Raw genomic sequence first — 27,560 nt, 5'->3', positions numbered from 1 at the left:
ATCCCTCACCCCAAGGCTCCTATCACATCCCTTTCCCTGTGCTTCTCCCTCCCAGGTCAGCCCCGTGCTGCACGGGCCCTGGAAATCCACAGGGAAGCTAGGGAGAGGGAACCTGGAGTTACAGAGGAGATAAATTACCTTTTCTCTAAAAAGTGGAGGTTCATTCATTGCCACTTGAGGGTCTCAGGAGAGCTCTCTCAGCTGGGAAGTAGGAGCCCAGGTTGTAGTGTTGAAGGGAGGAGCAAAAGGACCTTGTGGGAGCCTGAGAAGAATGTCTTCTTGGGCATAGACTACTTCAAAATTTGACCCTTAGCACCTCAGGAATTAGTGGTCAAGGTCAAAAAGTCAACGACCACAGCAGTAAGGCTTAGTCTGTGACTGCTGGGTCATGTGGAAGGTGCTTCCACCACGTACCCAGGTGGCCGTCACAAAAACCTGCATTGGAACCAATGATCTATCATATTCAATTCAAATATGCTTTTCACTGGGCACATTATGGTGGATTTTTGCTGTGTTTTCATAAGACCTTGTCTTGGGCATCTTTACCAGTTTTTTCCTCTTATATTTTCCGATGTTGCTTCCTGGTTTTGTACTTATTATTTTCTCTTGCGGTAGATGTGCAAAGCCTGCTGGTTGTCCCTTACTGTCTTTCCATTCTCCCTGTCCTTTTTAGAAATAGAATACTAGCTGAGTGCTTGCCCATCCAAGTAAAAATGACATTTCCAAGCTGTGCTGCAGCGAGTTGTGGCATGTGGGCCATGGGCAGAAGGGATGTGTACATCTTCTCGGTGTGTCCTCAAGGTCTTGCCTTTTCCTTTTTCAACTGGCTGAGATGGGACGCGGTAGTGTGGCATCTTTGGCCACGTGGGTGATGGCCATCTCTGGGGAGGGTGGAGTTCTCAGGTAGAAGGGACCTGTGCCCTTCCAGCTTCAGGACAGCCACCATCCCCACATGGACTGTAACAGGAGATAGAAACAGCCCTCTGCCTTGCTGAAGCCAATGTTAGTGTTGAGCCTCTTTACATCAGCTGAGCTTTATTCTAATTCAGAACTTGACATCTGGAAGTAGGGCAGTGCCAAAACAGAACCTAATACATGTGGAGTCGGCTTAATGATCAGGCAGTGAGGGCACAGATGTTACAGGTGGAAAGCTGGTGACCCTTGCTATGCACGGAAAAGCATTTGGTATGACTATTTCTTGTGATATTTTAGGAGTACACTACATGCGACTAAAACTATAGCCCTAGAGGAAATGGTTGAAACAGTTCAAAATGTTGGCGAGCGTTGGTTACTTCTTGCCACTCTCAGCAAAGTCCTCCTAGAGACTCAGGCTAGAGGAAGGCAGACAGAGGCACAGGCGGAGGGAGAGCACAGCTGGACAAGGGGATTTCCCTCTGCCTGTTGCCGGTGATCTGTGCTCACCTAAAGTCTGGGAAGTGGGCCCCACAAGGCTGAAAACTCCAGCTTCTTCTGAACCCCACATGAAGCTTTGAGAAAACGAGGCTCTGAAGAGGCAGCCAATGTGCCCCACATTCCTCCCAAATTATCAGAGTTCCTAGCCAGATAACAGGGATCAGTCCAGCATTCAACCAAGCTCTGGCCCTTCTAAGCACAGAGCCCTTGTGACCGCACAGATCTAAAACCCAAGAAGATGGCCCTGCCCACAGAGAGTGGGCGTGTGTCTTGCGCATGGAAGGTCGTTCTGTAAATACTTGATGGATGAATGGCCAAGGTCAGGCACTGCCGTCTCACCTGAGCTGGGCAGTGCATGTGGCCTCAAGGGAGCCATCTTGAGCTAGAGAGAGAGAGGAGGATGGCGAGCACATAGAAGCCAATAAATAAAAGACGGGGGTCCTCAGGCTTAAGCCCTAGATGGGGCATTTGCATGTGGAGCTGAATGGAAGTGTGTAGATGAAAAGCTGACCCAAGCCTCCAACTTCCAATCAGGAAGCGTCTGCAAAGCTGTGCAGCCATGGCCAGGGCAGCCTCTCACATTCCTCTGAAGGTGGGTATGGGGATCATAAACAAGGAAGCCCCCCAGAGGGTCAAGTCAGACCTGATGAGGCCCAGGGCCCAGGGAGCTCCTCCTGTAGCTGAGTTTGGGCACCAGGGTGCTGTCCTGGAGCTCCCTGCCCTGCCAGGGAAAGGGTCTCCAGCATTTATGCAGAGGTGCCCATGAGAGGATGCTGCAGACCCTGCAAAAGATGACTGCTAAGCTCGCTTACACATGTGTGAGAACTTTGCATTCAAAATAACTATGCAGTGTGCACAATAACCACACGCCCAACTTATTCTTGGACACTGCCAGCAGACTGAATGCTGCTGTGTGTTCCCCATCACACAGTGAGTCCTTCTCCACACTGCAAGCTGGGTGTGTGGGGGCCAGCGACTTGCCCTTTAGTTATAGGACCCGGTGGAGAGCTTGCACCTTGTCCAGAGGGACTAGATGAAGCTGCATTAGGGACTGCACGGGACTGTGGGTTGTTCCTCTTGGCCAGGGGCTGTATCCTGGTGCAGCAGGTACCCACATAGAAAGACTGTGGCAGAAGCAGCTCGTTATCCCTGTTATCCATTTTCATCTTCCCCTCCAAGTCAGCTGGCAGAACAACCAGGGGAGGCACCTGGGTCCCTGATCGCTGCCTAGGGAAACCTGCCATACGAACTTGTGATTTTACTTGAGAGAAAAATATTTGAACCACAAGTGCTAACACTGGCATTATCCAGGCTTCTAACTTTTCTAGCCCAGCGGTGTGAAATTGTGTCTCCTTGTTGTTTAATTTGCATTTCTCTGATGGCTAATCAGCAGAGCATCTCTTCCATCCCAGGGTCTCAAAAATATTTCCTGTGTATTTTTTTCTGCTAACCTCATTTCTTTACTGTTCATATTTAGGTCTTTAGTTCTTTTAGAGACTACCATTGTGTGTGTTGTTGGGCAGGAATCTGGTTCTGTTTTTCTCCATTGAGTGAGCTCATTTTCTCACACCTTCTATCAAACAACCCACCCTTTGGCCATAGATTGTGGTGCCACTTTTATCATCTATTAAATGTCCATCTGTACAAAAGTCTGACACTGAGCTCTCTGTTGTGCTGTTTTGCTATGTGTCAATTCTGTGCCTATATTGATAGCACATCCTCTCCTTCCCTTTTTAGGTTGATTTGGCTATTCACTGACTTTTCTTTTTCCATACACATTTTGAGTTTCCTCCTAAAAATCCAAGTAGAACTTCGACTGGATTGCAGTAAATTTATAGGTTAAACTGGGGGAAATTTTACGTCTTTGAAATATTATTTAAGTTGTCCCATCCAAGAGCAAGAAATATCTCTCCGTTGACTCAGATCACCTTCTGTGTTCTTCACTACAGTTACGAAGTGTTCTCCCCCAAAGGGGAGAGTGCTCTTTGTTAATTCCCTAGTGTTTTATAGTTTTTGTTGCTATTGTGGAGGACATTTCATTTTTTGTTATATTATCTGATTGGTTATTGCTGGTGCAGAGAAATGTATTGTTCCTTTTTCTAGCTTCTTAAGATAAATGCTTTTGTCTTCAATAATGAAAAAGTATTTAAGGTGATACATGTATATATTATATACTGTTCTCTAAAAAATACTCAGTGAACATTACACATTTTACACTTTACACTGGGTTCCACAGGTGTGAGAATGAAATGTTTTTCTTTTCATTGCTTTATAAATAGTCTGTAATTTTCCAGCTAATATCATTTTTGATTCAAAGGTTATGTAGGCAGTGTTTCGTAAATTCCAACAGTTAAGGGTTTTTTGGTCAACTTTTTATTACGTATTTCTAATTTTGATAGTTTAATCTGCCTGTAAAATGCAGATTACAATATCAGTATTTTATGTTTAAGTGTATAATCAATTTTTGTAAATGTTCAACGAAATTCCTATTTCAGGAATTTGGGTTTTTCCATCCGTCTGTCGAATCACTTACTGATTGGGGGGTTCATTTCTTCCTCGTACGTCTTCACGTGTTCCTCAAGCTACAGTCAGCTCCGATTCTAGGTACATCTAAGTCCCACTACAGCGGTATATCCAGTTCTCCCTGCATGTCTAATAGGTTGTCTTTTTATAGTTGTCGTCACCTCGTTAATTGCATAGACTCCGACCGTTGGCTCCCGGGGGGCCCCGCGCTCTCTCAGGGGGTCGGGGGGAACCCACAGAGTCTCACCGCCCTCCCGCCGCCTAGAGGGGCTACGCTGGCCCGGACGGGGCGTGCCCGAGGCCCGGAAGTCGGGGCGGGACTTCCGGGGTGCGCCTCGGAGCCTCCCTGCTCTGGTTCTGCAGCGTCGCGCCCTTCTCGGAGGGACCACCGGAAGCGGGGAGTTCGCACGGGGGCAGCCTCCACGTTGCCGACCGCGCTCCCGCGTGACTCCGGTGCCCCCGCGGTGGGTTCGGGCCCCGCGGTCTCGGTTCGGACGGGCGCGGGGATCGTAGGAGCCGTGGGCTGAGGGGCAGGGGCTGCTCAGCCTGGGCGGGTCCGGAGCCTCGGCGGATGGACGGTGGTGGCCGAGCCTGGCTGCGGGACTGCGTGGCGAGGCTGCTGCAGAGCGACGGGGCGGGCGTACGGTGAGTGGTGTCCTGGTGCGTTGGGGTGGGGTGGAGGAAGGGCCTCGGGAATTCGGTGCGAACGTCAGAGCTGCGCGGAGCCGGGTGAGACGGGGCTGTCGCTCAGTGCCAGGTGTCCTGCTTGGGGGCCCCGTCGTTGTGGATTCACCCTCCTGGTGGAGAAGCGGCTCTGGGAGGGGTCGACGAGTGGGGCTGAGGGATGGACCGTGCCCATCTTGTGCATGCCTACCACGGACTGGTGGCTGCTGGTCCTTCCAGTTGTCTCTTTGCTCAGCACCAGGTTGAACCTTTAGCCAGGAGAATCTGCTTCCAAGCTCGTTGGCAGAATCCATTTCCTTGAGGTTCTTGCACTGAAGTGCATGTTTCCTTGCCGACTGTCTTGAGCTCCTGGAGGCCCCAGTCCTTGCACATGACCCATGCATCTCAGAGTCAGCAATGGTTCATGTTATTAGATTGGGTTCACCAGGATAATCCAGGCCCATAACCTCAATTCCCTCTACAAAGTCTGTTTTGCTGTGTAGTGTAACATAACCCCAGGTTCCGGGGATTTGAATCTGGACATGGTTGGGGAATGGCATTCTGTCTACCACAGGTTTGGTGTCTGTCCTCCTGAGCAAGATCCCACATATACTGAGGTGAGAAAAACCAGATGCAAAACGAGCATAGTTTGGTACAGTTTATAATAAAAAGGCAAAGCAATATATATATGTTTATATATTTATATTTTTAAATATACGTATATGTATAATTTGCTTGTGTAAGCTTAGAATAATTTAGAAGGGAAATTGGGAAGGGGAACTGAGTGGCTGGCTGGGAGATGTTTTGCCATAAGTTCTTTTTTACTTTTTGAATTTTGAGCCAAGTAACTGTGCCTCTATTCAGTGACAACGATGATGATTTCAAGAATTTTAAAATAAAATGAACTAAACCAATATTGCATATGATTGAGTCTTCCCTTTGGAGAGGGACACTGAAGGTTCCCCCCATGGGAGCGGTGTCTGCTCAGTTCTGCTGCCACATGGACAGATGCCTTAAGTCAGTGCTCTCCCTGCTCTGTGCCATCCCTCTGAGCACCCGTGCCAGATTAATCTTCCTGAGATGTCTCCTTAGTTTTGTGTCTACTAATATAGCAATGTGGCCAGTGCCTCACATTCATCAGGCTGCCAAGGCCTCTTACAGCCTTTCCCCCACTGACCCTGCCTCTGAGCTCTGTCCACACCTCTGTCCCATTTCACCTCTGCTTTCTCCCACTTTTCTAACCAGACGTGGTCTAAGCCCCCTTCTCTGGGCCTGGTTTAAATGCCACAAACACATGCCCCCTCTCCCCCCCCGCTACCGCCTGCCCCAGGGCTCTGCCCCTTCACTGCTGCCTCTGCCCGGAGCAGTTGCCTATCTCATTGATATATTTGCTATGATCTGTCTGCCCACTGAGGTCCATGAGAACGATGGTCACTGCTGTGTCCTCACACCATCCCCAGAACAGACACTGACACGTGGTGGGTTTTTGAGAAACACTGAAAATGTATTTCCAAGAGGAGAAATCCAGTTTGTAGATTGGAAGGCAATGTCCACAATGGGCTTCTGCCAACATTTCCTGCCTCATCTTCACCCCTGAAGGGTACAGGGGTCAGTGGTATCTGTCGATGGTGCAGTGTGAATAAGGTGCCAAGGGGTGCCACCGCACTCCTGGACAGGGCGTGGTGTGTGTGCACAGAGATGAGGCAGTGGGGGTGTTGGGGGGAGTCAGCTTGGTCCATGTGGGGGGCCCATCGTGTGTCCAGGTGGGAATGTCCTGTCTCCTGCTCAGAGGGAGCAGTTAGGGCTGGAGATGAGCCCAAGTTTGGGAGTCTTCACATGGTAAGGCATGTTGATGCCTCAGGGCTGGGCAAATTAACCAAGGAAATTGGTATAGGTGCAAAAGTGAACCCCGGGGCACCAACGTGAAGAGGGAGATGAGGAGGAGCCTGGGAGGGAGCTGCTAGTGCCGTGGGAGGAAAGCCCAAGAGAATGGAGATGGGGATACCCGCTGTGGATGCTGCCAGGAGGACACAGCTCAGACAGACCTGACTACTGGGATGACCAAGCGCACACCTGCTGCACAGGCTGCCCAGCCTCTGGAACTGCTGCCCCCCGTGAGTGAGTCTGTTGGTTCACCTTCCGAGTGTCATGTCAGGAACGAGGAGTGGGCCCGCAGTGGGTGCAGGCTTTGTGGGGGTTGCCCTCCTCCTATCATGGCAGGGCTGGGCCCTTCCAGAGGGTGCCCACAGGGCACTGTATGCTTGTCTTGCCCTGGGGTCAGCATCTCACCTGTTCCTACCTGTGGCCCTGCCTTGTGAGTCTGTGTCCCCATGGCTGGCTGCCCCTCCCCGTGGGTCCAGGATCAGGGAATGTGGCATTGGTCCCTGAGACCCAGCACTATGCCCTCCTTAGGTCTGGGCTACAGGAGTGGAGGAAGAGACCCCTGCCTGGTGGGAGGATGGGCCCCTGGAGCTAGCCCCTCTTCTGCACACTCACCTATGGCCTTGCTGGTCTCCAGGTCCCAGCCATGCCCAGCCTCAGAGCTCGCCCTGAAGAGGCAGAAATGGAGCCCTCAGTTCCTGGACCATCCCCTTGGACCCCTACAGCCCAGGCCTGTGTGAATGATGCTCCCACCGTGACCCACCCTGGATCTGCCCTCCGTGGTTCCCTCTGCTGTGGCAACACTGAGCTGAGAACCACCCCCCTTCACCATCAGCAGCCAGGTACTGGGAGCATGTTCCCCACTGGTGCCCTCATTCTGGGGGAACTTTGTCTACCCCCAGGAGGTGTCTGTGTCTTTAGGGGCAGGGTGCCTTGTGGACTTCAGGGGCCAAGACTGGAGGTTAGAGAGGAAGTTGACCTGGCCCCTGGCTGCCCTGGTGCCCTGAGTGGGACACTGGTTTCCCTGCCTGACAGAGAGGTGTGATGTGATGGTCGTCAGCTGAGCCTTGCTCAGCCCAACCACCAGGTTGGTGGTGGTCCCATGACCTCAGGGTTCTGCCCTAATCCAGGCCTTGGTTCTCTTCCCTCCTGGCTGCATTCACCCTGCCCAGCTGCTCTCCTCCCCTTCAGAATCCTACTAGAGAGTCCTACCAGAAGACTCTCCCTAGCTCACTTCGTCTGTGGACCCCTCAGCAGTGATTAGGATGATTGCTCACTGTTAAGTTTTCCTTACTGAGATTTTACAGTGGCTATTTTACAAGAACGCTCTTAACTACATGGGACCTATAATTATACCCAGGACATCTGGGCAGAGTGCCCTGGTTAGACCCTGTGTGGCCAGGAAAGATTGGACTAAGGGCAGAGATGGTGCAGGGCAGTCCTAGGTGTGTCGGAGGAAGGCGGTGGATAGAGGGTGAGAGACATGACAGCGTCTCAGAAAGTGGCCCTGAGAGACAGGCCTGCTGACTGTCCTCAGCAGAGGACAAAGGTGTGCTGGGCAGAGAATGGTGAGGGAGACCAGGACCCTTGCTCCAGGAAAAAGACAGATTGATGGTAGTTCATGTTAAAAAAAGCCACTGCAAAGCAAATTGGTGGAGTAGGCAGCTCCAAACACTCGTTCCTCCACATAAACATTAAAAAAACAAGCAGAGGGGCCGGCTCAGTGGCATAGCAGTTAGGTGTGCATGCTCCGCTCTGGCAGCCCAGGGTTCAGATCCCAGGCGCACACCAATGCACCACTTGTCAAGCCATGCTGTAGTGGCATCCCATATAAAGTGAAGGAAGATGGGCACAGATGTTAGCCCAGGGCCAGTCTTCCTCAACAAAAAGAGGAGGATTGGCCACAGATGTTAGCTCAGGGCTGATCTTCCTCACACACACACACACAAAAAAAATACGCAGAAACTGCCAGGACCAGCTTTGTCAGAAATCTAAAACAGTCAGGTTTACAGCAACCAAGAGAACGCTGAATCAAGAAAAAGGCAACTTAAAAGTGGTAGGAAAGCTTTGTGGTGTTTTTACTTGCTCATGCCCCGAACACTCCTTGGCTCAGTAACAGTCTTAAAGTGAGCGGCGTGCATTCCCACTGTGGGACTGTGGTTCTAGAGGGAGCAGAGCAGACCTTCTTCATAAATTATTTTGTTCTAAACTGCGTGGGATTAGATAAAGGATTGCTGCAAAGCGTTCATCTCTGTTTTGCCTAACTCAGAACTTACTTGGGGCAGAAAAGCAGTGGGCTCAAGAAACATTGTAAGGTGAGCTAAAACCCCACAGCAACCTGCAACATCAGTTAACAGTGCAGTCAACCACCTAAAGGCTAGGAGGGAAAGCTGGGGAAATGAGGGCATTCCAAAGCACCCTTGTATGTCAGGGAATTTAGAAAGAACAGGAATTATGCTCAGAAAAGACCTGAGAAGATAATAGCTTCACTTGCAGCTGACGTCTAGGCTCAGTGAAAGCAGGAAGCTAAGGCAGAGTCATAAATGATGTGAAAGTAGTGCCGAGCACAGAGCGAATCCACAAAGACTGGGAGAGGTGTATTATTTTTCTTTTAATGTCAGGGTTCAAGGAAACCTGTCAAAACACTAGCTAAACACAAGCTCAAGAAACAGAGACCTCAGTGACTATGCAAGACAAGGAATGCAGTCTTTTCAAAAATAGTTTGGAAAGACACTAAATGAACAGATGACTGTAACTTTCAACAATCAAGAACAGCAAACCATGGAGGAGAGAGAGACTCTGATTTACAGAGTTACCACAGTAAATATTCAGATGTCCAGTTTTTAACAAAAAATCCCAAAGAACACAAGCAGGAAAATATGGCCAGCCCATTCAAAGGAAAAAAATTAATTGGCATAAAATGAAAAAAGCATAGTACTTGACAGACTGAAAATCAACTGTCTTAAATGTGTTCAAAGAGCTAAAAGGAACCATAGACAAAGAACTAAAGGAAACTAGGAAAAAAATATATGAACAAAATGAAAATATCAATAGAGATTTTAAATTTATATTATTATAAATATATGTTTTATATTTATATAACTATAAAAATACAATGTATGTTATATAGTTATAGAAAGGAACAGAATAGAAATGGTAGAGCTGAAAAGTGCAATAACTGAAATGAATAATCCACTAGAGGGTTTCAACAGAAGATCTGAGCAGGGAATAGAAAGAATCAGAGAACTTGAAGATAGAATTGAAATTATCCAGTCTGAGGAGCAGGAAAAAAAAGGTTGAAGAAAAATGAACAGAGCCTAACAGATCTGTGGGATACCATCAAGAAAACCAACATACACATTATGGGAGTCCAAAAAGGAAGAGAGAGAGAGGAGCAGAAAGAATATTTGAGGAAATAGTGGCCAAAACATCTTAAGTTTGATGAAAGACATGAATCTAGACATCCAGAAAACTCAACAAACTCCAACTAGGGTAAATTCAAAGAGATCCACACCAAGACTCCTTATAATCAAGTTGTTGAAAAACAGAGTCTTGAAAACAACAAAAGAGAAGCAACTCATCTCATATAAGGGATCCTCAGTAAGGTTAACAGCTGGTTTCTCATCAGAACCGTGGAGGTCAGGAGGTAATGGGATGACATATTTAAAGTGCTGAGAGAAAAAACTCAACCAAGAGTTCTTTATCTGGCAAAATTATCCTCCAAAATGAAGGCAAAATTAAGACATTCCCAGATAAACAAAAGCTGAGGCTGTTTATTACCAATAGACCTGTCCTACAAGAAATACTAAAGGGAATCCTACAGGTTAAGATGGAAGGACATGAGACAGGGACTCAAAGCCATAAAGAAGTAAAGATCTCCAGTAAAGGTAACTACAGAGGTAAGTATAAAAGCTGGTATTATTTTGTTTTTGGTTTATAACTCCACTTTTTATTTCCTACATGACTTAAAAAGACAAATGCAGGGGCCAACCCTGTGGCATAGTGGTTAAAGTTCAGCACGCTCCACTTTGGCAGCCCGGGATTGCAGGTTCAGATCCCGGGCACAGACTTACACCACTTGTTGGCCATGCTGAGGTGGTAACCCACAGATAAAATAGAGGAAGATTGGCAAGAGATGTTAGCTCAGGGCCAATCTTCCTCACCAAAAAAAAAAAAAAAAGACAAATGCATAAAAATAATTATAAATGTGTGTTATTGAACACACAACATGTAAAGATGCATTTGTGGCAACAATGTGAAGGGAGGAACAGAGCTGTATAGGAACAGAGTTTTGTATGCTATTGTAGCTAAGCTGGTGTGAATTCAGACTTGATGGTTTTATTCTGGGGACCTAATGTACAGCATGGTGACTGTAGTTAACAATACTATATTAGATACTTGAAAATTGCTAAGAGAGTAGATCTTAAAAGTTCTCACCACAACAAAAAAGTAACTGTAGATGATAGATGTTAATGAACCTTATGGTGATAATCATTTCACAGTATATACATATATCAAATCATCATGTTGAACACCTTAAACTTACACAATATTATATGTCAATTATATTTCAGTAAAGCTGGAGGGGGGTAAAAAGCAAACTAAATTGTTTTAGGATGTTAATTGTAATCCCCATGATACTACTAAGAAGGTATCTTAAAAATATGCACGAAAGGAAGAGAGAAGAAAATCAAGGTGGCACACTACAAAAAATAAACAATACAAAAGAAGACAGTAATAGAGGAAATGAGAGATAAAAAAGGTAAAAGGTATTGAAAACAAATAGCGAAGTGGCAGAAGTAAATTCTTTGTTATCGGTAGTTACTTTAAATGTAAATGGTTTATACTTTCTGGTCAAAAGGCAGATATTTACAGAATGGGTAAAGAAGCATGATCCAACTGTATGCTGTCTATAAGAGTCTTACTTTAGATCCAAAGACACAAATAAGTTTAAAGTGAAAGGTGAAAAAAGATATTCCATGCACATTGTCACCAAAAGAGAGCTGGGGTGACTATACTAATATCAGACAAAATAAACTAAGTTAAAAACTGTTACAAGAGAAAGAAAGACATTATATATTGATAAAAGGATCAATTCATCAAGAAGATACAGCAGTTATAAACATATACACACCAAAAAAGAACCCCAAAATATATGAAGCAAACATAGATTTGAAGGGAAAAATAGATAGTTCTACAATAATAGTTGGAGACCTCAGTACCTTCTAAAAATGAATAGAACACCTAGACAGAAGATCAGTAATGAAATAAAGAACTTGAACAACACTAGAAACCAACTAGACCTAATAGATAGATAGATAGATATACACACACACACACACACACACACAAACACACTCCATCCAAAGGAGCAGATACACATTTTTCTCAAGTGCATATGGAACATGCTCTAATACAGACCATATGTTAGGCCACAAAATAAATGTCGATAAATTAAAAAAGATTGAAAGCATATAAAGTATCATCTCCAACCAATAACAGCAGGAAAATTGGAAAATTCACAAATATGTAGAAGTAAAACAACACGCTTTCAACCAATGGGTCAAAGAAGAAATGACAGGGGAAATTAGAAAATACCTACAGACAAATGAAAACAAAAACACAAAATAACAAAACTTACAGGGTGCAGGGAAGGCAATGCTAAAAGGGAAATTTATAGCAGTAAATGCCTACATAAAAAAGGAAGAATGATTTTAAATCAATAACTTTATGTCTTAAAGAACTACAAAAAGAAGAGCAAACTAAACCCAAAGCTAGCAGAAGGAAGGAAGTAAACATTAGAGCAGAGAGAAATGAAGTGAAGAATAGAAAAACAATAGAGAATCAATGAAATCAAAAGTTGGTTTTTTGAAAAGATCAATGAAATTGACAAACCTCTAAACTGACAAAAAAGAGAAGACACAAATAAAAATTAGAAGTGAAAATGGGGACCTTAGTACGAACATTACAGAAGTAAAAAGGAGTATGAGAGAATACTGTTAACAGTTGTACACCAACAAATTAGATAACCTAGATGAAAGAGATAAATTCCTAAAAAAAACACAAATTACCAAAAGTGACTCAAGAATAGATAGAAAATCTGAACAGACCTATAACAATTAAAGACAGAGTCAGTAATAAAAGACCTAACAAAGAAAAGTCCAGGACCAAATGGCTTCACTGGTAAATTCTACGAAACATTTAAAGAAGAATTAATACCAATTTTTCAGAGACTTATAAAATTTAGAAGAGGAAGAAAAGCCAAATAAAGAAAAGGAAGTTACATATCAAGATCTTTTATGGTTATAGATGCAAAACCCTCAATAAGATACTGGCAAACTGAATCCAGCAGCATTTAGAAGTATTTTACCCCATGACCAAGTGGGATATAACCCAGGAATACAACCATGCTTCAACATAAGAAAATCATTCGGTGTCATTTACCACATTAATAGAATGAAGGAAAAAAACCATAATCTCAATTGATGAAGAAAAAGTATCTGACAAAATCAAACATCCTTTCATGATAAAAACACTCAGAAAACTCATAATACAAAGGAATCTCCTCAACATGATAAAGGACAGTCATGAAAATCCCACAGCTAACATCAGACATAGTAGTGAAAGATTAAAAGCTTTTCCCCTAAGATCAGGAAAATGTGCCTACTTTTACCACTGCTATTGAGCATTGTACTGGAAGTTCTAACCTGAGCAGTCAGGCAAGAAAAAGAAATAAAAGACATTCAGATTGGGAAGGAGGAAGTGAAACTATCTCTATTTGCCTAAGACATGATCCCATATATAGAAAATCCCATGGAATCTATTAAAAGGCTATTGGAGCTAATAAATGAATTCAGCAGAGTTTCAGGGTACAAGTCAACACACAAGATCAGCTGTGTTTCTATATACCAGCAATGAGCAATCCAAAAAGGAAATTAAGAAAACAATTCATTTATACTAGCATCAAAAAGAAAAATAAATACCTACAAGTAAATGTAACCAAGGAGGTGAAAGGTTTGTTTGCTAAGAACTACAAAGCATTGCCAAAAGAAATTAAAGAATACCTAAATAATTGGAAAGACATCACACGTCCATGGATTGGACTTAATAGTGTTATGATGTCAATGCTGTCCAGAGCCGTCTACAGATTCAATACAATCCCTATCAAAATTCCAACAGCCTTTTTTACAGAAGTGGAAAAGTTGATCCTCAAATGCATATGGAATTACAAGGGGCCCCAAGTAGCCAAAACAAGCTTGAAAAAGAGCAAAGTTGGATGACTCATACTTCCTGGTTTCAAAACTTACTATAGGGTCAGCCTGGTGGCGTAGTGGTTAAGTTCGCGCACTCCACTTCAGCAGCCTGGGGTTCGCATGTTCGGATCCTGGGCACAGACCGACACACCACTTATCAAGCCATGCTGTGGCAAGTGTCCCACATATAAAGTAGAGGAAGATGGGCACAGATGTTAGCCCAGGGCCAATCTTCCTCAGCAAAAAGAAGGATTGGCAACAAATGTTAGCTCAAGGCTAATCTTCCTCACCAAAAAGAAAAAAAAACAACTATAAACCTGCAGTAATCAAAACAATTTGGCACTGACATAAGGGTAGACATACAGATCAGTGGCATAGAATTGAAAGTCTAGAAGTAAATCCATACGTCTGTGGCCAGTTGCTTTTCAACGAGGGTGCCAAGAGCATTCATTGAGGAAAGATAATTCTCTTCAACAAATGGTGCTAAATGGACATCCACATGCAAAAGAATGAACTTGGACCCCTACCTCACACTATATACAAAAATTAACTGAAAATGATCCAACAACCTAAATATAAGAACTAAAGTCATAAACCTCTTAGAAGAAAAGTGGTAAATTTTCGTAACCTTGGGTTTGGCAACGGATTGTTAGATATGACACCAAAAGCATGAACAAAAAAAGAAAAAGGTAAATTGGGCTTCATCAAAATTAAAAACTTTGGGCATCAAAGGACATCAAGAAAGTGAAAAGACATCCTACAGAATGGGAGAAAATCTTTGCAAACTGTATATCTAGTGAGAGTCTAGTACCCAGAATATACAAAGAACTCAAACAACTCAATAACAAAAGACAAACCAATTTAAAAATGAGCTAAGGACTTGAATGAACATTTCTCCAAAGAAAATATACAAATTGCCAACAAGCAAATCAAAAGATGCTCAAATTCATTACTCATTTGAGAAACGCAAATCAAAACCACAATGAGATTACCACTTCAGACCCACTAGAATGATTGTAATGATAAAATAAATAACAAGTGTTTTGAAGGATGTGCAGAAATTGGAACCCTGGTTCATTGCTGGTTGGAATATAAAATGGTGCAGCCACTGTGGAATACAATTTGGCAGTTCCTCTGAAGTTTAAAGAGTATTACCATATGACCCAGAAATTCCACCACTAGATATATACCCAAAGAATTGAAGACAAGTGCTCAAACAAGTACATGTACATCATGTTCATAGCAGCACTATTCACAACAGCCAAAAGGTGCAGGCAGCCCAGATGTTCATCAGTGGATGAGTGGATAAACAAAATGTGGTATACCCATGCGATGGAATATTATCCTGCCATGAAAAGGAATGAAGCACTGATGCTTGCTACCATGTAGATGAACCTGCATAAACGTTAGGCTAAGTGAAAGAATCCAGACACAAAAAGTCACATGATTGCATTCAGATGTGATGTCAGGAATAGGTGAATCCTTAGAGAAAAAATGCAGATTGATGGTTGCCGGGAGCTGGGGGAGGGAGATAAGCAGATAAACTGTAATGGGTAAGGGGCTTTGCTGTGTAGTGATAGAAATGTTTTGGAACTAGATAGAGGTGGTGACTGCACAACATTGTAAATGTACAAAATGCCACTGAATTGTTTATTTAAAACAGTTAATTTTATGTTTGTGAATTTCACCTCAATAAATTATTAAGTAAAATGAAAACAGAAGCTGCTGTGTGGGAGACAGAAGATTAGTGGAGCCCCCACCTGAATGTGCAGTGCCATGTCAGGTCTGTGTGGCAGGTGGCTGAGTAAGGTACTGGGTGAGGTTGCTGCTGTGCCAATGGCACACGTGGCATTCAGCTGAGCGTGGCTTTCACTTGGGTACTCACCTAAGCTGTTTTTCACAAACCTGGAAGCCACTAATCATCAAGGTCTTGCATGAGTGTTTCCTCCTGGTTAATGCTAACGGGCTTGTTGTGTTCTTGAAGAGCTCGGAGTCCTCATTCTTTTCTCCAGTTGGTGTCACAGTTGGGGCAGCGAGGACAGTGCAAGCAGCTGCATTTCTTTCAAATCTTTTCCTTCTCCTTTAAACCCAAATTTTACTGTATTTCCTTTTTTTAGGTTTCCTTAAGGGAAACCATATTTCTGATTTTATATTTCCTTTCAAAAGAGGAACTTTCATTATTTTTTCCAGCAGTTCTTATGTTGCAGAGAAGAATTATGTCAAATTTAACAAATGTGAAGTGACCTCTGACCATCCTCACCCACAGGACTCCTTTTTGTTTCCTGTCTCGATAAAAGACTTCCAGGTCAACAGTGGCTCCAGCCCAAAATCCAGATCCCATTGCCACCATCGCCTGAGCCACACAAATGACTTTGTCTCAATCAGGGTTCAGCAAACTGTCGCCCACAGGCCAGATTGAGCTAGCCAGTGGTTTTTTATGACCTGCAAGCAAAGAATGGTTTTGAGATTTGGGGTTGTAACAAAGCAGACCATATGACAGAGACCATACAGCCACAAAGCCTAAAATGGGTCCTCTCTGACGCTTTATGGAAAAGCTTTGCTGACTCCTGTATGTGTCATCCCCTTCTGGTCCCTTCTTCACATGCAGCGAGAAGAGGGCAGGGGCTCCCCAGGTCAGTCGCTAGGGGCAGCAGGGGGCACAGCAAGCCCCAGGCCATCCCGTCCAGACCCTTGTTTCCTGCAGCAGCCTCCCTGTCTGCTGGACAGTGAGTCTGTCTCCCTTCATCACTCCTGGGAACACAGCAGCATGTGGACATTTCCTAGACACCCTGGGGCAGGGCTCCCAACCTGGTGGACTCTGAGGCTCACTGGAGAACGTGGTCAGCCCGTGTGCCACCTGTGCTGATGACCCTCCTGCCTGAGGGTCAGCAGGAAAGTAAAGCATGTCACCCATGTCTGTGTGCCAGCCATGTGGCTGAGTCCCATAGGTGAGAGGCCTGGCACAGACTCGTGCAGGGGAGTTCTGGCTGGGGGTGCTACAGCACAGTGTGTCTGGACCACGGGTGGGTGACTGGAATGTGACAGTCACCACCAGGTGTGTGGGCATGGTGGGCAGAGATGCTGAACATGACCAGGCCGGGTCTGCATTGAGATCACTCTGGTGGCTCCAAGGAGAACAGAAGCATCCAGATGAGGCAGGAGACAGAATGCTGTTGTGGTGGTAGATTCTAGAAGTTCCAGGCAGTGTCAGCCTGAACTGAGGGGCAGGTCGGAGGGCGACACGCCCAAGGAGGCTGGGTGTTGGGGGGCTGTCCTTCACCCACACTCAGCACCACTGACTGCAGCCAGACGAGGGGTTGCCCCAGTCCCAGGACATAGAGCCCTGTCAGGGAGCAATCAGGGCTGTGTAGGACATAGCAAGGAGGGGCAACAGTCAGAGAAGGCTCTCCAGTGAGATGTGTTTGAGCAGAGACCAGGAGGAAGGGAAGGAGGGAGTGTAGAACCATCAGGGGAGGGTGTTCCAAGCAAGGCAGATCTTGAGTTGAGCATATCCACCTTGCTGAGGGAACAGCAAGAGGAGAGGTGGGGGTGGGCTCAGGGAGGGCCTGGGAGGATGTTGAAGTGCTCTTATGTCACCAGGCTGTCTGGGCAGGAGGGGAAGGTAGGAGACCAAGGAAGCTGTTCAGTGTCCAGGTAGGAAAAGATGGCAGTGGCATGGCCTGGGTGTTCAACTTGAATGAGACAGAGACTGAAGATCTTCGTTGAAGTGAGAGATCCAGGAGAGTGAGGGTTTCCTTGTTCCTTCAGGCATGAAGAGAGAAGGGGGAGGTGCCAGACCCCTTCTGGTGTGATGAGGAGCCTTGTGCACGTTTCTGCCTTCTGAAAGACGGATGCAGCTGCTTAAACATTGTACTGGGGCACGAAATTGTCCAGCTAACACCAGTCAGAGTTGCAAGTCTTAGGGGGTAAAAGTGACTGGCAGGACAGGGCAAGGTCTCTGAAGGCTCCTCTGTTGAATGGGACGGAATCTGGTGTTTCACACAAGTCCCCACCACAGTTCTCAACCCCCCATGCCATCGGAACCAGCCTTGCTTCTCTGAAGAGGATGGGCTCTCCTGCACCTGCTGGCAGAGGGCCCACCTCCCCACTGGCGACTCCTAAGGCAAAGCCTGAATGCCATCAGTTGGCACTGAGAGAACAAATATAGGCTTGAGAAGTTGACACCATGCACCGTGGAAAAGCAAAAGGGGTAGAATGTTTAACAATGTGATGCGAGGCAGGTAATGCTTTCCTTGTACAAGTGGGAAGGGTGAGCACCTGGGTTTGGGACACACTCAAGCCAGAGCTGACAGTACTTGCTAATGACCTGCTGTGGGCCAAAGGAAGGGCAGCTGAGGGGCACACAGGATTTTGGCCTGAACCAGTAGGGAGACTGCTGGTGACTTTCTGAGATGTGGGTGCTGGGGGTAAGGGGTTGAGGGTCAATCTTCAGTTGCTGGGCAACCTTGTCCCCTCAGAGCTCTCGCAGCCCCTCCCTGGTCCCCTCAAAAGATCTGGGACTACCACCCCCAGTGGGTCCCATACCCCCAGACTCATCTGTATGTTTTCCTGCTTCCTTCCAAGTGACTTTATGTTTGTCATTTCAGATTGGGACACCAGGACTGAGGGCAAGGAATTTCTTCAGACGGAAGAAGTTTCTGAGCATTTGGAATCACAGGCAGAAATGTCAGAAAACTATACCAGTGATGTTTCCCAAGCAGCTGAGCTTGGAGAACTCTGTGATGACGTGTTAGAGAGAGACTGGGGAGTCCCTGATGAGGAGAGATGGGTGCAGCCCCTCTACCAGGAGGGGGACTTCACACCAGTGGCAGTGCTTCTTAAGAGCCCCTTAGGGGAGAGAGAGCTGGACTGTGACAATTTTGAGAGAAGCTTCAGCCTGAGCCCAAACCCCAGGGCATATCAGGGAATCCCTGCAGAAGAAAGGCTGCATCCGTACGACATGTGTGGCCAGAGCTTCCGGGACAGCATGGACCCGACTAGCCACGAGGGGCTTCACACAGCTGAAGGCCCATTCATATGTAACGAGTGTGGGGAGACCTTCAGAGGAAATGCTGATCTTGTTCAGCATCAGATAATCCACACCGGACAGAAGTCCTTCCTCTGCACTGAGTGTGGAAAATCCTTCAGCCAGAACTCGGTTCTTAAAAGTCATCAGAGGTCACACATGAATGAGAAACCCCACCAGTGCAGTGAATGCGGGAAAGCCTTCCGTGTGCACGCAAACCTCATCAGGCATCAGATTAACCACAGTGGAGAGACGCCTCATGTTTGTAGTGAATGTGGAAAAGCCTTCAGCCAGAACTCCAGCCTTAAAAAGCACCAGAAGTCTCACATGAGTGAGAAGCCCTACGAATGCAGCGAATGTGGGAAGGCCTTCAGGCGGAGCTCAAACCTCATCCAACATCAAAGAATTCATTCTGGGGAGAAGCCGTATGTGTGCACCGAATGTGGAAAGGCCTTCAGGCGGAGCTCAAACCTCATCAAACACCACAGGATTCACACAGGTGAGAAGCCTTTCGAGTGTAATGAGTGTGGGAAAGCATTCAGCCAGAGCTCACACCTGAGGAAGCATCAGAGGGTTCACACTGGAGAGAGACCGTACGAGTGTAACGAGTGCGGCAAACCATTCAGCCGGGTCTCCAACCTCATTAAGCATCACAGGGTTCACACTGGAGAGAAACCCTATAAATGCAGTGACTGCGGGAAGGCCTTTAGTCAGAGTTCAAGCCTCATTCAGCACCGGAGAATTCACACTGGAGAAAAGCCTCATGTGTGTAGTGTGTGTGGAAAAGCCTTCAGTTACAGCTCAGTGCTCAGAAAGCACCAGATAATCCACACAGGAGAGAAGCCATATGAATGCAGCATCTGCGGGAAGGCCTTCAGCCACAGCTCAGCCCTCATTCAACATCAGGGTGTGCACACGGGCGACAAGCCCTATGAGTGTCGTGAATGTGGGAAAACGTTCGGTCGCAGCTCCAACCTTATCCTCCACCAGCGAGTTCACACTGGAGAGAAACCCTACGAATGTACTGAATGTGGAAAAACCTTCAGCCAGAGTTCAACTCTCATTCAGCATCAGAGAATCCATAATGGATTGAAGCCCCATGAGTGTAACCAGTGTGGTAAAGCCTTCAATCGAAGCTCAAACCTCATTCACCACCAGAAGGTTCACACTGGAGAGAAGCCGTACATGTGTGTTGAGTGTGGTAAGGGCTTCAGCCAGAGTTCACACCTTATTCAACATCAGATAATCCACACTGGTGAGAGACCCTATAAGTGCAATGAGTGTGGGAAATCCTTCAGCCAGCGCTCAGTCCTCATCCAGCACCAGAGGATTCACACTGGGGTGAAGCCCTATGACTGCACTGCTTGTGGGAAAGCCTTCAGCCAGCGGTCGAAGCTGGTCAAGCACCAGCTGACCCACACCAGGGAGTGAGACAGGCTGGCTCCTCTCCAGCTTCTCTGGCCATGTCTCAGCCTCTCCCACCTCCCAGACTTGAAGCTGGGCTCACCCACTGCCCTCCACACCCAGGTCCCGCTGTCCACAAAGCCTGGGACCCTCATTGGAGACATCCTTTATGGCTCCCTCCCCTCCTTCCCCTGCCAGTTCCCACCTCATGTGATCTCTTGTTTCTTTGTTGTTTTGTTTTTACGTTTTGTTATCAGACTGCCATATTTGTTAGGTGGGAAAAGATGATAGAGGCTGCATATTCAGGAATAGAGTTTATTATTGTTACCAAACGTAACCAAGGAAGTGAACTGACATTTGGTTCAAGATAACCACAGTAATTGTGTTGTCTGGTAATTAGACATAAAGAATGAGTTCTTTGTCACTGGCTGTAACTGATATTCTGTTTACATAAAATCAGGTCAAGGGTTTTCAGGTCTGATTGTGGTCACCCTCCCCCAGAGGTGGTGCATACTCATTGCCACCAATTCCTCACCCTTTCTTGTTCGTTCTGTAACTGCACACAGGCCCCCCTGCTCCCTTTCCTTTGGGCCCACCTGCAGTCTCAGGTCATGCTTTCTCTTCATGGCTCCGCTGTGACTCAGGTGCCCATGGCCCTGCACGGGGCTGCCGCACAATCACACAGTCAGCTGTTTCCCAGCCTCCAGTTCTGTGCCTCACGGTCCTGGCTGTCAGCCCCACAGAGGCCAGCTCTCTCCATGCTCCTGCAGTACTCCACAAGCTCCCAGGCTCAGTTTTTTCGCAGGTCCATTCATCACTAGACACTTTTGGAGCACCTGCTAGGTGCCCTTAGAAGGTGGGGACCAGCCTCCCTCCTCAGTTTCCCAGAGCTGTGCCCCTGCTCCCTGAGCAGGGAGACCTTGGCCCAGAAGCAACACGTCTGCCATGAGGGAGACCTGTGGATGCCAGCCAGCAGCTCTCAACCTGGGGGTGTCATAGGATGGATGGATGGGTGGAGAAGCACCTTCTGCATTGTTCCAGGAGGAAGGGAGGAGATGGGCACATGTAGTAAGGTTTGCAGTTATGGAAGAAAGGTAAGTGTTTGGCTTCTGTGTTTTCAAGGAAGTAGAGGTAAGGCCATCAGTTCCGAATGAGGAGGGAGAGGTTGTGGGAGGTTTGAAGAAAGTGTGGAAGAGTTGACTCAAGGATGCAAAGGTCAGTCCCGTGGGCTTAGGCCAGAATGGGCTGCCTACCCTCATCTCAGAGACCGTCCAGAGTGGCCCGTCACTGATCACCTGCAGAGGCATCGTCCGTCACACTCACCCCTCAGGTTTCTTCACCCCTTCCCCTCCACTTCAGCCCCTCTTTGTGAAGGCAACACCCTAGACAAGAAACTGCCGCATCTGCAGTTTTGATGACAACTTTGCCCTGTTTTCCTCCAACTCACGTGCTCGGTCTCTTCGCCTCGTGGAGAGGTGCAGGCTGTTGACCCTCGTGCTTTCTCGCTGTCACGCAGCCCTCTGGCTTCACATTTCTTCTTGTCCAGCCTGGCTTTGAACATTCCTTCTTTCAGTAAATACTTGTCGAATATTTACTATACGCCATTCACTGGGGATACTGTGGGAAACAAGACAGACAAAAATGCCTGCCCTCAAGTTGACGTGCCAGTGGGGAGAGAGAAGGACCTAGTGGTCACGACTGCTGTGAAGCAGAAGTAAGGTAGGAGATGGGTCTGGCTCAGTTTCAAGTGGGGACCTCACTGAGGTGTCCTCTGAGCAACAACTTGAAGCAGATAAGAGAATGACCAGTGAGATGGGGGTGGATGGGGGGCAGGCAGTGAGAATAGCCAGTGCAAAGGCCCTCAGCAGAAGTGGGCCTAGAACATTCAAGGATCATCAAAGGTCAGGTGGCTGGGAGTGCAGTGAGCAAAGGGAGAAGCAGGTGAAGTGAGAGTAATGGCAGCTGTATCATGAAGGGCCTTGTGGCCATCACAAGGACTTTGGCTTTTATGGTGGGTGAAATGGGGAGATGTTGCAGGGTTTTGATCTGACCTACATTTTAACAAGATCATCTACTGTGTGGAGAAGAGACTGGGGGCAAGCAAGTGTATGTACCTCTCTGTGTCACACCATCTCAAGTCCTTTTGCCTCTTTCCCCAACCTTATTTTTCTCAAAGGACCCTTAATTATTTTAATTATTGGTTTATATGGTAGGGAAACAGAGAAACTGGGGAGAGGAGAAAGGGTAAGTGGAGAAGACAGGGCGAGAGAAGAACCGTCACACTTCCTGCTGGGACTGGGATCTGAACACTGTTCCCCAAATCCAAAACGCCGTCCCTTTCTTGGCGTGGTCATCTGTGGACTCCTGCCCTCCTTGCCCTTGCCAGGGGCAAGGATGTCTCAGGATGGCGTTTTTAAAAAGGGCTGAAATCGCCCAACAAGCGAGAGCTGGTGCCCACCCCCCAACCCCCTCTGGTTGTTGCCAATCCCCAGTTACCACGTGTGGTCTGGGGGCAGTTCCAGCTACTGCAGAGGCAACCACCATCCCTGATCACCCCATGCAGGGGCGGGGGCCGCCAACGAGTGCATCACTAGGCGGCAGGTAGCAGAATCACCTGCTGTACAGACGTGTGCTCATGAGTGTGTAACAGCCACAATTTCAAATGTAGCTTCTGCAATTAAATTTTTTAAATTTTCAAGTCAACGTCATTCTATAAAATGCAAATTTGGAAAAGGGGAAAAAAGATACTACACATAATTTCACCACTTAACACATTCTGTAGGGACACCACTGCAGGGCTGAGATGTGCTCACTGGGCACTCGGGCCACCTGTGCCTGCATGCAGGAGACGGAGAATCTCGAGCAAGAAGCAATGAAGTGGGAGCACAGCAACTGTCTGGAGAGCTGCCTCTGACTTCCCAAACAGTGGACTGAGCAGTCAATCTGTTTTCTGATGTTTGTTGACAGCAGTTAACCCTTGCGCCCTACTCGCCTCCTCATGCCCACATCAGGGCACACTGGTAAGAAAGCCTGGGTGCTCCCTCCCTTGATGCCAGCAGAAGATTTAAACCACTCAAGCCCCTGCTCGAACATGGGGGCGCTCGCCCCAGCCCCCCCAACCACAATAAACATCCAGCCCAGTCTCCTCTCCTCACGCTCTCAAACCACTTTGGACCTGCTTGAGACACTGCCCTGCTGACCTCAGTTATGTAAGGAATAAACCATTCATACCCTCATGGTGTGTGTGTGTCGTCATCAGTCTTAACATCTGAACCTCATTTTGAGTGGGGCCATCTGCCTCTGCAGGTGACCACAGCAACTGGACTTGTTGCCTGTGAGCAGGCTGTCTAGACGGTGACGTCACCCCAGGGGTCCATCTGCTCTTGCTTTGGCTCACTAACCAGCACTCTTCCTACAGGCCAGGACGCACTCAGCCACGTTGCGTGTGTTGCATTGTTGAGTCCAATGGACCCTCTGTTATAGATTTAGCTGAACAAAATCAGTAGTTTTGATAATTAATTGGTGTTTAGGGACAGAAGTATGGGATTGGGCCCTCCTTAAAGTGGCCTGGGTCCTGTGTCTGAGCCCAGACCTATCTGTATTTGAGAGCAGAGCTGCAACTGACTCGAGGCTCAGGGGAGACTCTACCCTGTGCGAGAAGTGCGTCCACTGGGGGGATACTCAACACTCATGAGAGAACATATTTGGAGGGAGGTATTTGGTGGCATGCTAAGGAAGAAATGTATCAATGTGAGTGCAGTAGAGAGGACCCCCCTGAAGTATATCCAGTGACCCCCCCCCAAAAAAAAGGAAAGAAACCTGGATACAGGGTGAGGAAATAAAAAAAATAAAAAAATAAAAAACAGAAGTCCACAGTTTGACCCAACTGTGAATTCAGGATTTACTAAAATATATGACAAAAAGATAAAAGTCTTTTGTGTCTACAACATGGGTTCTGAATTTACGTCTGCTGAAATGCACTAGTTGGCAAACCTTCATGGACTTGATGCTGAGTGTCAAATTACAGTTACGCCTGGGTATCTCACCAAATTTAAACACAGACCCCTATAATAACAGAATTACTGAATATAAAATAGAGGACAAATAGGTATGTGCAGGGCCACGCTTGCTCAGCAGTAAACTGCAAGTCCTTTAAGAGCCATGTGTCCTTCTGGCCCCCACCAGGGCAGGACATCAACCTTCTGGGATTTGTAACAATTCCGGGACTGGCCAACCCGGGTCAAAACTTATCTCAAGGAATGTCACATCTTGAAGGAACACAGAGCCCCTCCACATGAGCTACTGTTCCTGGGAATGCTGGCCATACCAGGGACAGCCCGTCTTGGCAAGCACATAGCTTTTGTTCCTCCACCTATATAAGCAATCCCCTCCCTGTTCACAGTAGCAGGTGCAGGTGCGCAACTCTGTCCAGCTGGCCACTCCTGGACGTTCCCTGTAAGTAAGACCCAATAAACCTTTGTCTCATCTGCCATCTCCTGGTCTTTTCTTCAGTCTCTTTGCAACCTCTCCCACACTGCTCACACAGCTGAGTGTGCAGCCAGATAGTATGCCTCACCGTAACCATCAAAACTATTGCCTTGCCTAAATTCCCCATAATCATAGCACTCACTGCCCTACAGTATTCCATAATGGGATGGACACTCTGACCCAGTAAGTAAGTAAGTAAGTAAGCCATCAATTAAAATTTAATTAAGTCTTTGCCACTTACAAATTGGCTTGACAACATGGGACACCCATGAACCCCCCCCCAGTTGAAATAGTTAATACAGCCCAATATAAATTAAAACAGGGCATTCAAGGATTGAAACCCATCATACCTGACATTTAAAGACCACACTCAACATTATTGAAATTACTCCATCCATCAGCAACTGCTAAGTATTTGGCCATTAGAGATTTGGCTACTATGTCCTGTTCAGTGCCTATTTCAACAGACTTTCAGCCACAGTTTGCCTTCATCTCTGAAGGGACACAAGACACCTTTTCTAGGATACGCATGGGGTACCTCAGCAGCCTTACTGTCACATACAGGCTTGGCAGACAAGATCTTAACTACATCCACTTTGCTCCAGGAGCACAGGTGTGACATTACATTGATGACATCTTCCTCCAAGGAGATTCAATTGACATTCATTCATTGGTCACTTATCAGGACATACAAACACAAAGGAGCACACCAAAAGGGAATGGGCCATGGCCCCAAATGTAATGCAAGGCCCTGCCACCTCTGTTAAGTTACCGAAAATGACTGGTAAACCAAGGGCTTCTCCATCCCTGACACTGTCAAGAAACAGCCATTGACCCTCTCAGCACCCACAATATCTTTTAGTCTTTTGGGGTTTCTGGAGGCAACATATTCCTCATTTACAAATTTTACTTAACCCCATTTATGCTGTTACTTGCAAATCAGCCCACCTTCAATGGGGCCCCCTCCAACAAAAAAATTCTAGAATGTGTCCAGGTTGTAATGCCACAGGCACCACCAATAGTGGCCCCTACCGAGACTCCTCCATGGTAGGGGCTTCAGCAACCTCCTTTCATGCCTTCTGGAGTCTCTGGACCACCCATCATGGCCATAAGTTCTCCAAGGGCTTCTAATTTTTTTTTTATTTATTTTTTTCCCCCAAAGCTCCAGTAGATAGTTGTATGTCATAGTTGCACATCCTTCTAGTTGCTGTATGTGGGACTCAGCCTCAGTATGGCGGGAGAAGCAGTGCGTCGGTGCACGCCCGGGATCCGAGCCCGGGATCCGAACCCCGGGCCGCCAGCAGCGGAGCTCGCGCACTTAACCGCTAAGCCACGGGGCCGGCCCTCCAAGGGCTTCTGATGCAAGAAACTGCCCTCCTTGCCCCCATACTATATGCCATTAGAGCTGCAATTGCTCACCACATATTGGACCCTCCTGGAAATGGAGGCTCTCACAGGCCCTAAGCCTGTGACCCTCTGTACCCAGCTGCCCATTCTGCTCTGGGTCATGGAAGCAGCACCCCACAAGCTCAGCCATGCTGATGAGGCCACCTTGGTACAGAATGGGGCCAAACCTCGGTCCTCTGGCATATTCCACCTGCAGGAGGGGTGGCCTCACCTGTCCTCAGTCCCTTGCCAGATGCCAGGGTGCTGGAGTCAGCCCTCCCTAGACACTTTGGCTACCTGGGGAGCCCCTTGGAATGAACTGAGTGAATAGCAGTGCGAGTTCATAACTATATGAACAGCACTGCCAGCCATCATAGGTGTGGAGCTCAGTGGGGAGCTGCTGCTCATTTCTTAACTGGGACATCCCTGAGGGTCGGCACAATTGGCCAAACTTCAGGCAGTTATCTTAACACTGGATGGCCTGGCTAACCAATGGCGCCATCTGCACATTTTTACAAACTCAGGTGTCACTGCCTAAGAGTTGCCCCCTTTAGGGTAAAGAACTCCAGGAATCTCTCTCTTCACAGATGCCGCAAAATACCAATCAAGGTCACAGGGCTCTGCCTATACTCAGGCACAGTACAAGGCCTCATCCCCTCTGGAGCTCCAGACTTCACTGACAGGGGCTGAGGCACTCATGTCACTTCTCGGAAGACACAACGCCGGGCTCTTGAAGAAGGCACACAGTGGGCTTTTCACCTCCCTTACAGCTGCAGAGAGTACCATAAGGTTTATTTAAACAAGCTCTAATTCAATTAAATGAAACACGGTGAGTTTCAGCCACAAAACATCAGTGGTGCAATGGGTGGTCCAGCTCCATGTTTTGATCTTCGCTGACAGCGCTGAAGCCTCGTGCTCCTGTTTCTCCACGCAGACCTCCGGACAAGTTGATAAGAAAGCCTCGTGCCCCTGTTTCTCCACGCCCACATCCGGACACGTGGATAAGAAAGCCTCGTGCCCCGGTTTCTCCACTCCCACATCCAGACACGTGGATAAGAAAGCCTCGTGCCCCTGTTTCTCCACGCCCACATCCGGACACGTGGATAAGAAAGCCTCGTGCCCCTGTTTCTCCACGCCCACATCCGGACATGTGGATAAGAAAGCCTCGTGCCCCTGTTTCTCCACGCCCACATCCGGACACGTGGATAAGAAAGCTGAGTGCTCCCTCCTTTGCTGCCAGCAAGAGATTCACACCACACAAGCCCTTGCGTATGCTTGAGAACCCTCCTGCCGTCCCACACACTGACCGCAATAAAGACCGGGCCAGTATCCTTTCCTTGCTCTCTCAAGCTATTTCAGACCTGTTTGAGAGGCCTTCTCCACTCTCCCCAGAAACCTTCATTATCTAAGTAATACACCTTTTCACACCTTAAAAAAAGATCGAAGCCCTCCTTGGCCCCACCTTTGGCTCTGCTCTTTGGTTTATGAACATCAACAAATCCCTCTGTATTGTGACTTCTCTG

At 47.2% G+C, this 27,560-nt stretch overlaps 1 protein-coding gene across 3 annotated transcripts; it reads left to right on the top strand.

The window, feature by feature from the left end:
• Positions 1–4,284: 4,284 nt before the first annotated feature.
• ZNF16 (zinc finger protein 16) lies at positions 4,285–20,587 on the top strand. Of its 3 annotated transcripts, XM_058565210.1 has the most exons (4): positions 4,285–4,581; positions 6,494–6,713; positions 7,118–7,322; positions 18,341–20,587. In XM_058565210.1, the coding sequence occupies exons 2-4, from the start codon at positions 6,657–6,659 to the stop codon at positions 20,188–20,190; spliced, it is 2,112 nt and encodes a 703-aa protein (XP_058421193.1). In that variant the 5' UTR covers positions 4,285–4,581; positions 6,494–6,656; the 3' UTR covers positions 20,191–20,587. The 3 variants fall into 3 exon arrangements, with proteins under 3 accessions (XP_058421193.1, XP_058421194.1, XP_058421196.1); XM_058565211.1 differs by lacking the exon at positions 6,494–6,713; XM_058565213.1 differs by lacking the exon at positions 4,285–4,581 and having other exon boundaries at positions 6,698–6,717.
• The last annotated feature ends 6,973 nt before the right edge of the window (positions 20,588–27,560 follow it).

The sequence above is a fragment of the Diceros bicornis genome, chromosome 21 (genome assembly GCF_020826845.1).
Source record: "Diceros bicornis minor isolate mBicDic1 chromosome 21, mDicBic1.mat.cur, whole genome shotgun sequence".
Taxonomy (NCBI): Eukaryota; Metazoa; Chordata; class Mammalia; order Perissodactyla; family Rhinocerotidae; genus Diceros; species Diceros bicornis.
Note: the sequence above shows the minus strand (reverse complement) of the source record. Positions and strands in the feature narration are given on the sequence as shown.

What these genes read in the sequence shown, in the direction of transcription:
- ZNF16 (XM_058565210.1), top strand. Translation starts at nt 6,657, where the DNA reads ATGACCAAGCGCACACCTGCTGCACAGGCTGCCCAGCCTCTGGAACTG. An exon ending in CTCTGGAACTGCTGCCCCCC is followed by an intron (nt 6,714 to 7,117) that starts GTGAGTGAGTCT and finishes GCTGGTCTCCAG; the next exon opens with GTCCCAGCCATGCCCAGCCT. An exon ending in CCTTCACCATCAGCAGCCAG is followed by an intron (nt 7,323 to 18,340) that starts GTACTGGGAGCA and finishes TTGTCATTTCAG; the next exon opens with ATTGGGACACCAGGACTGAG.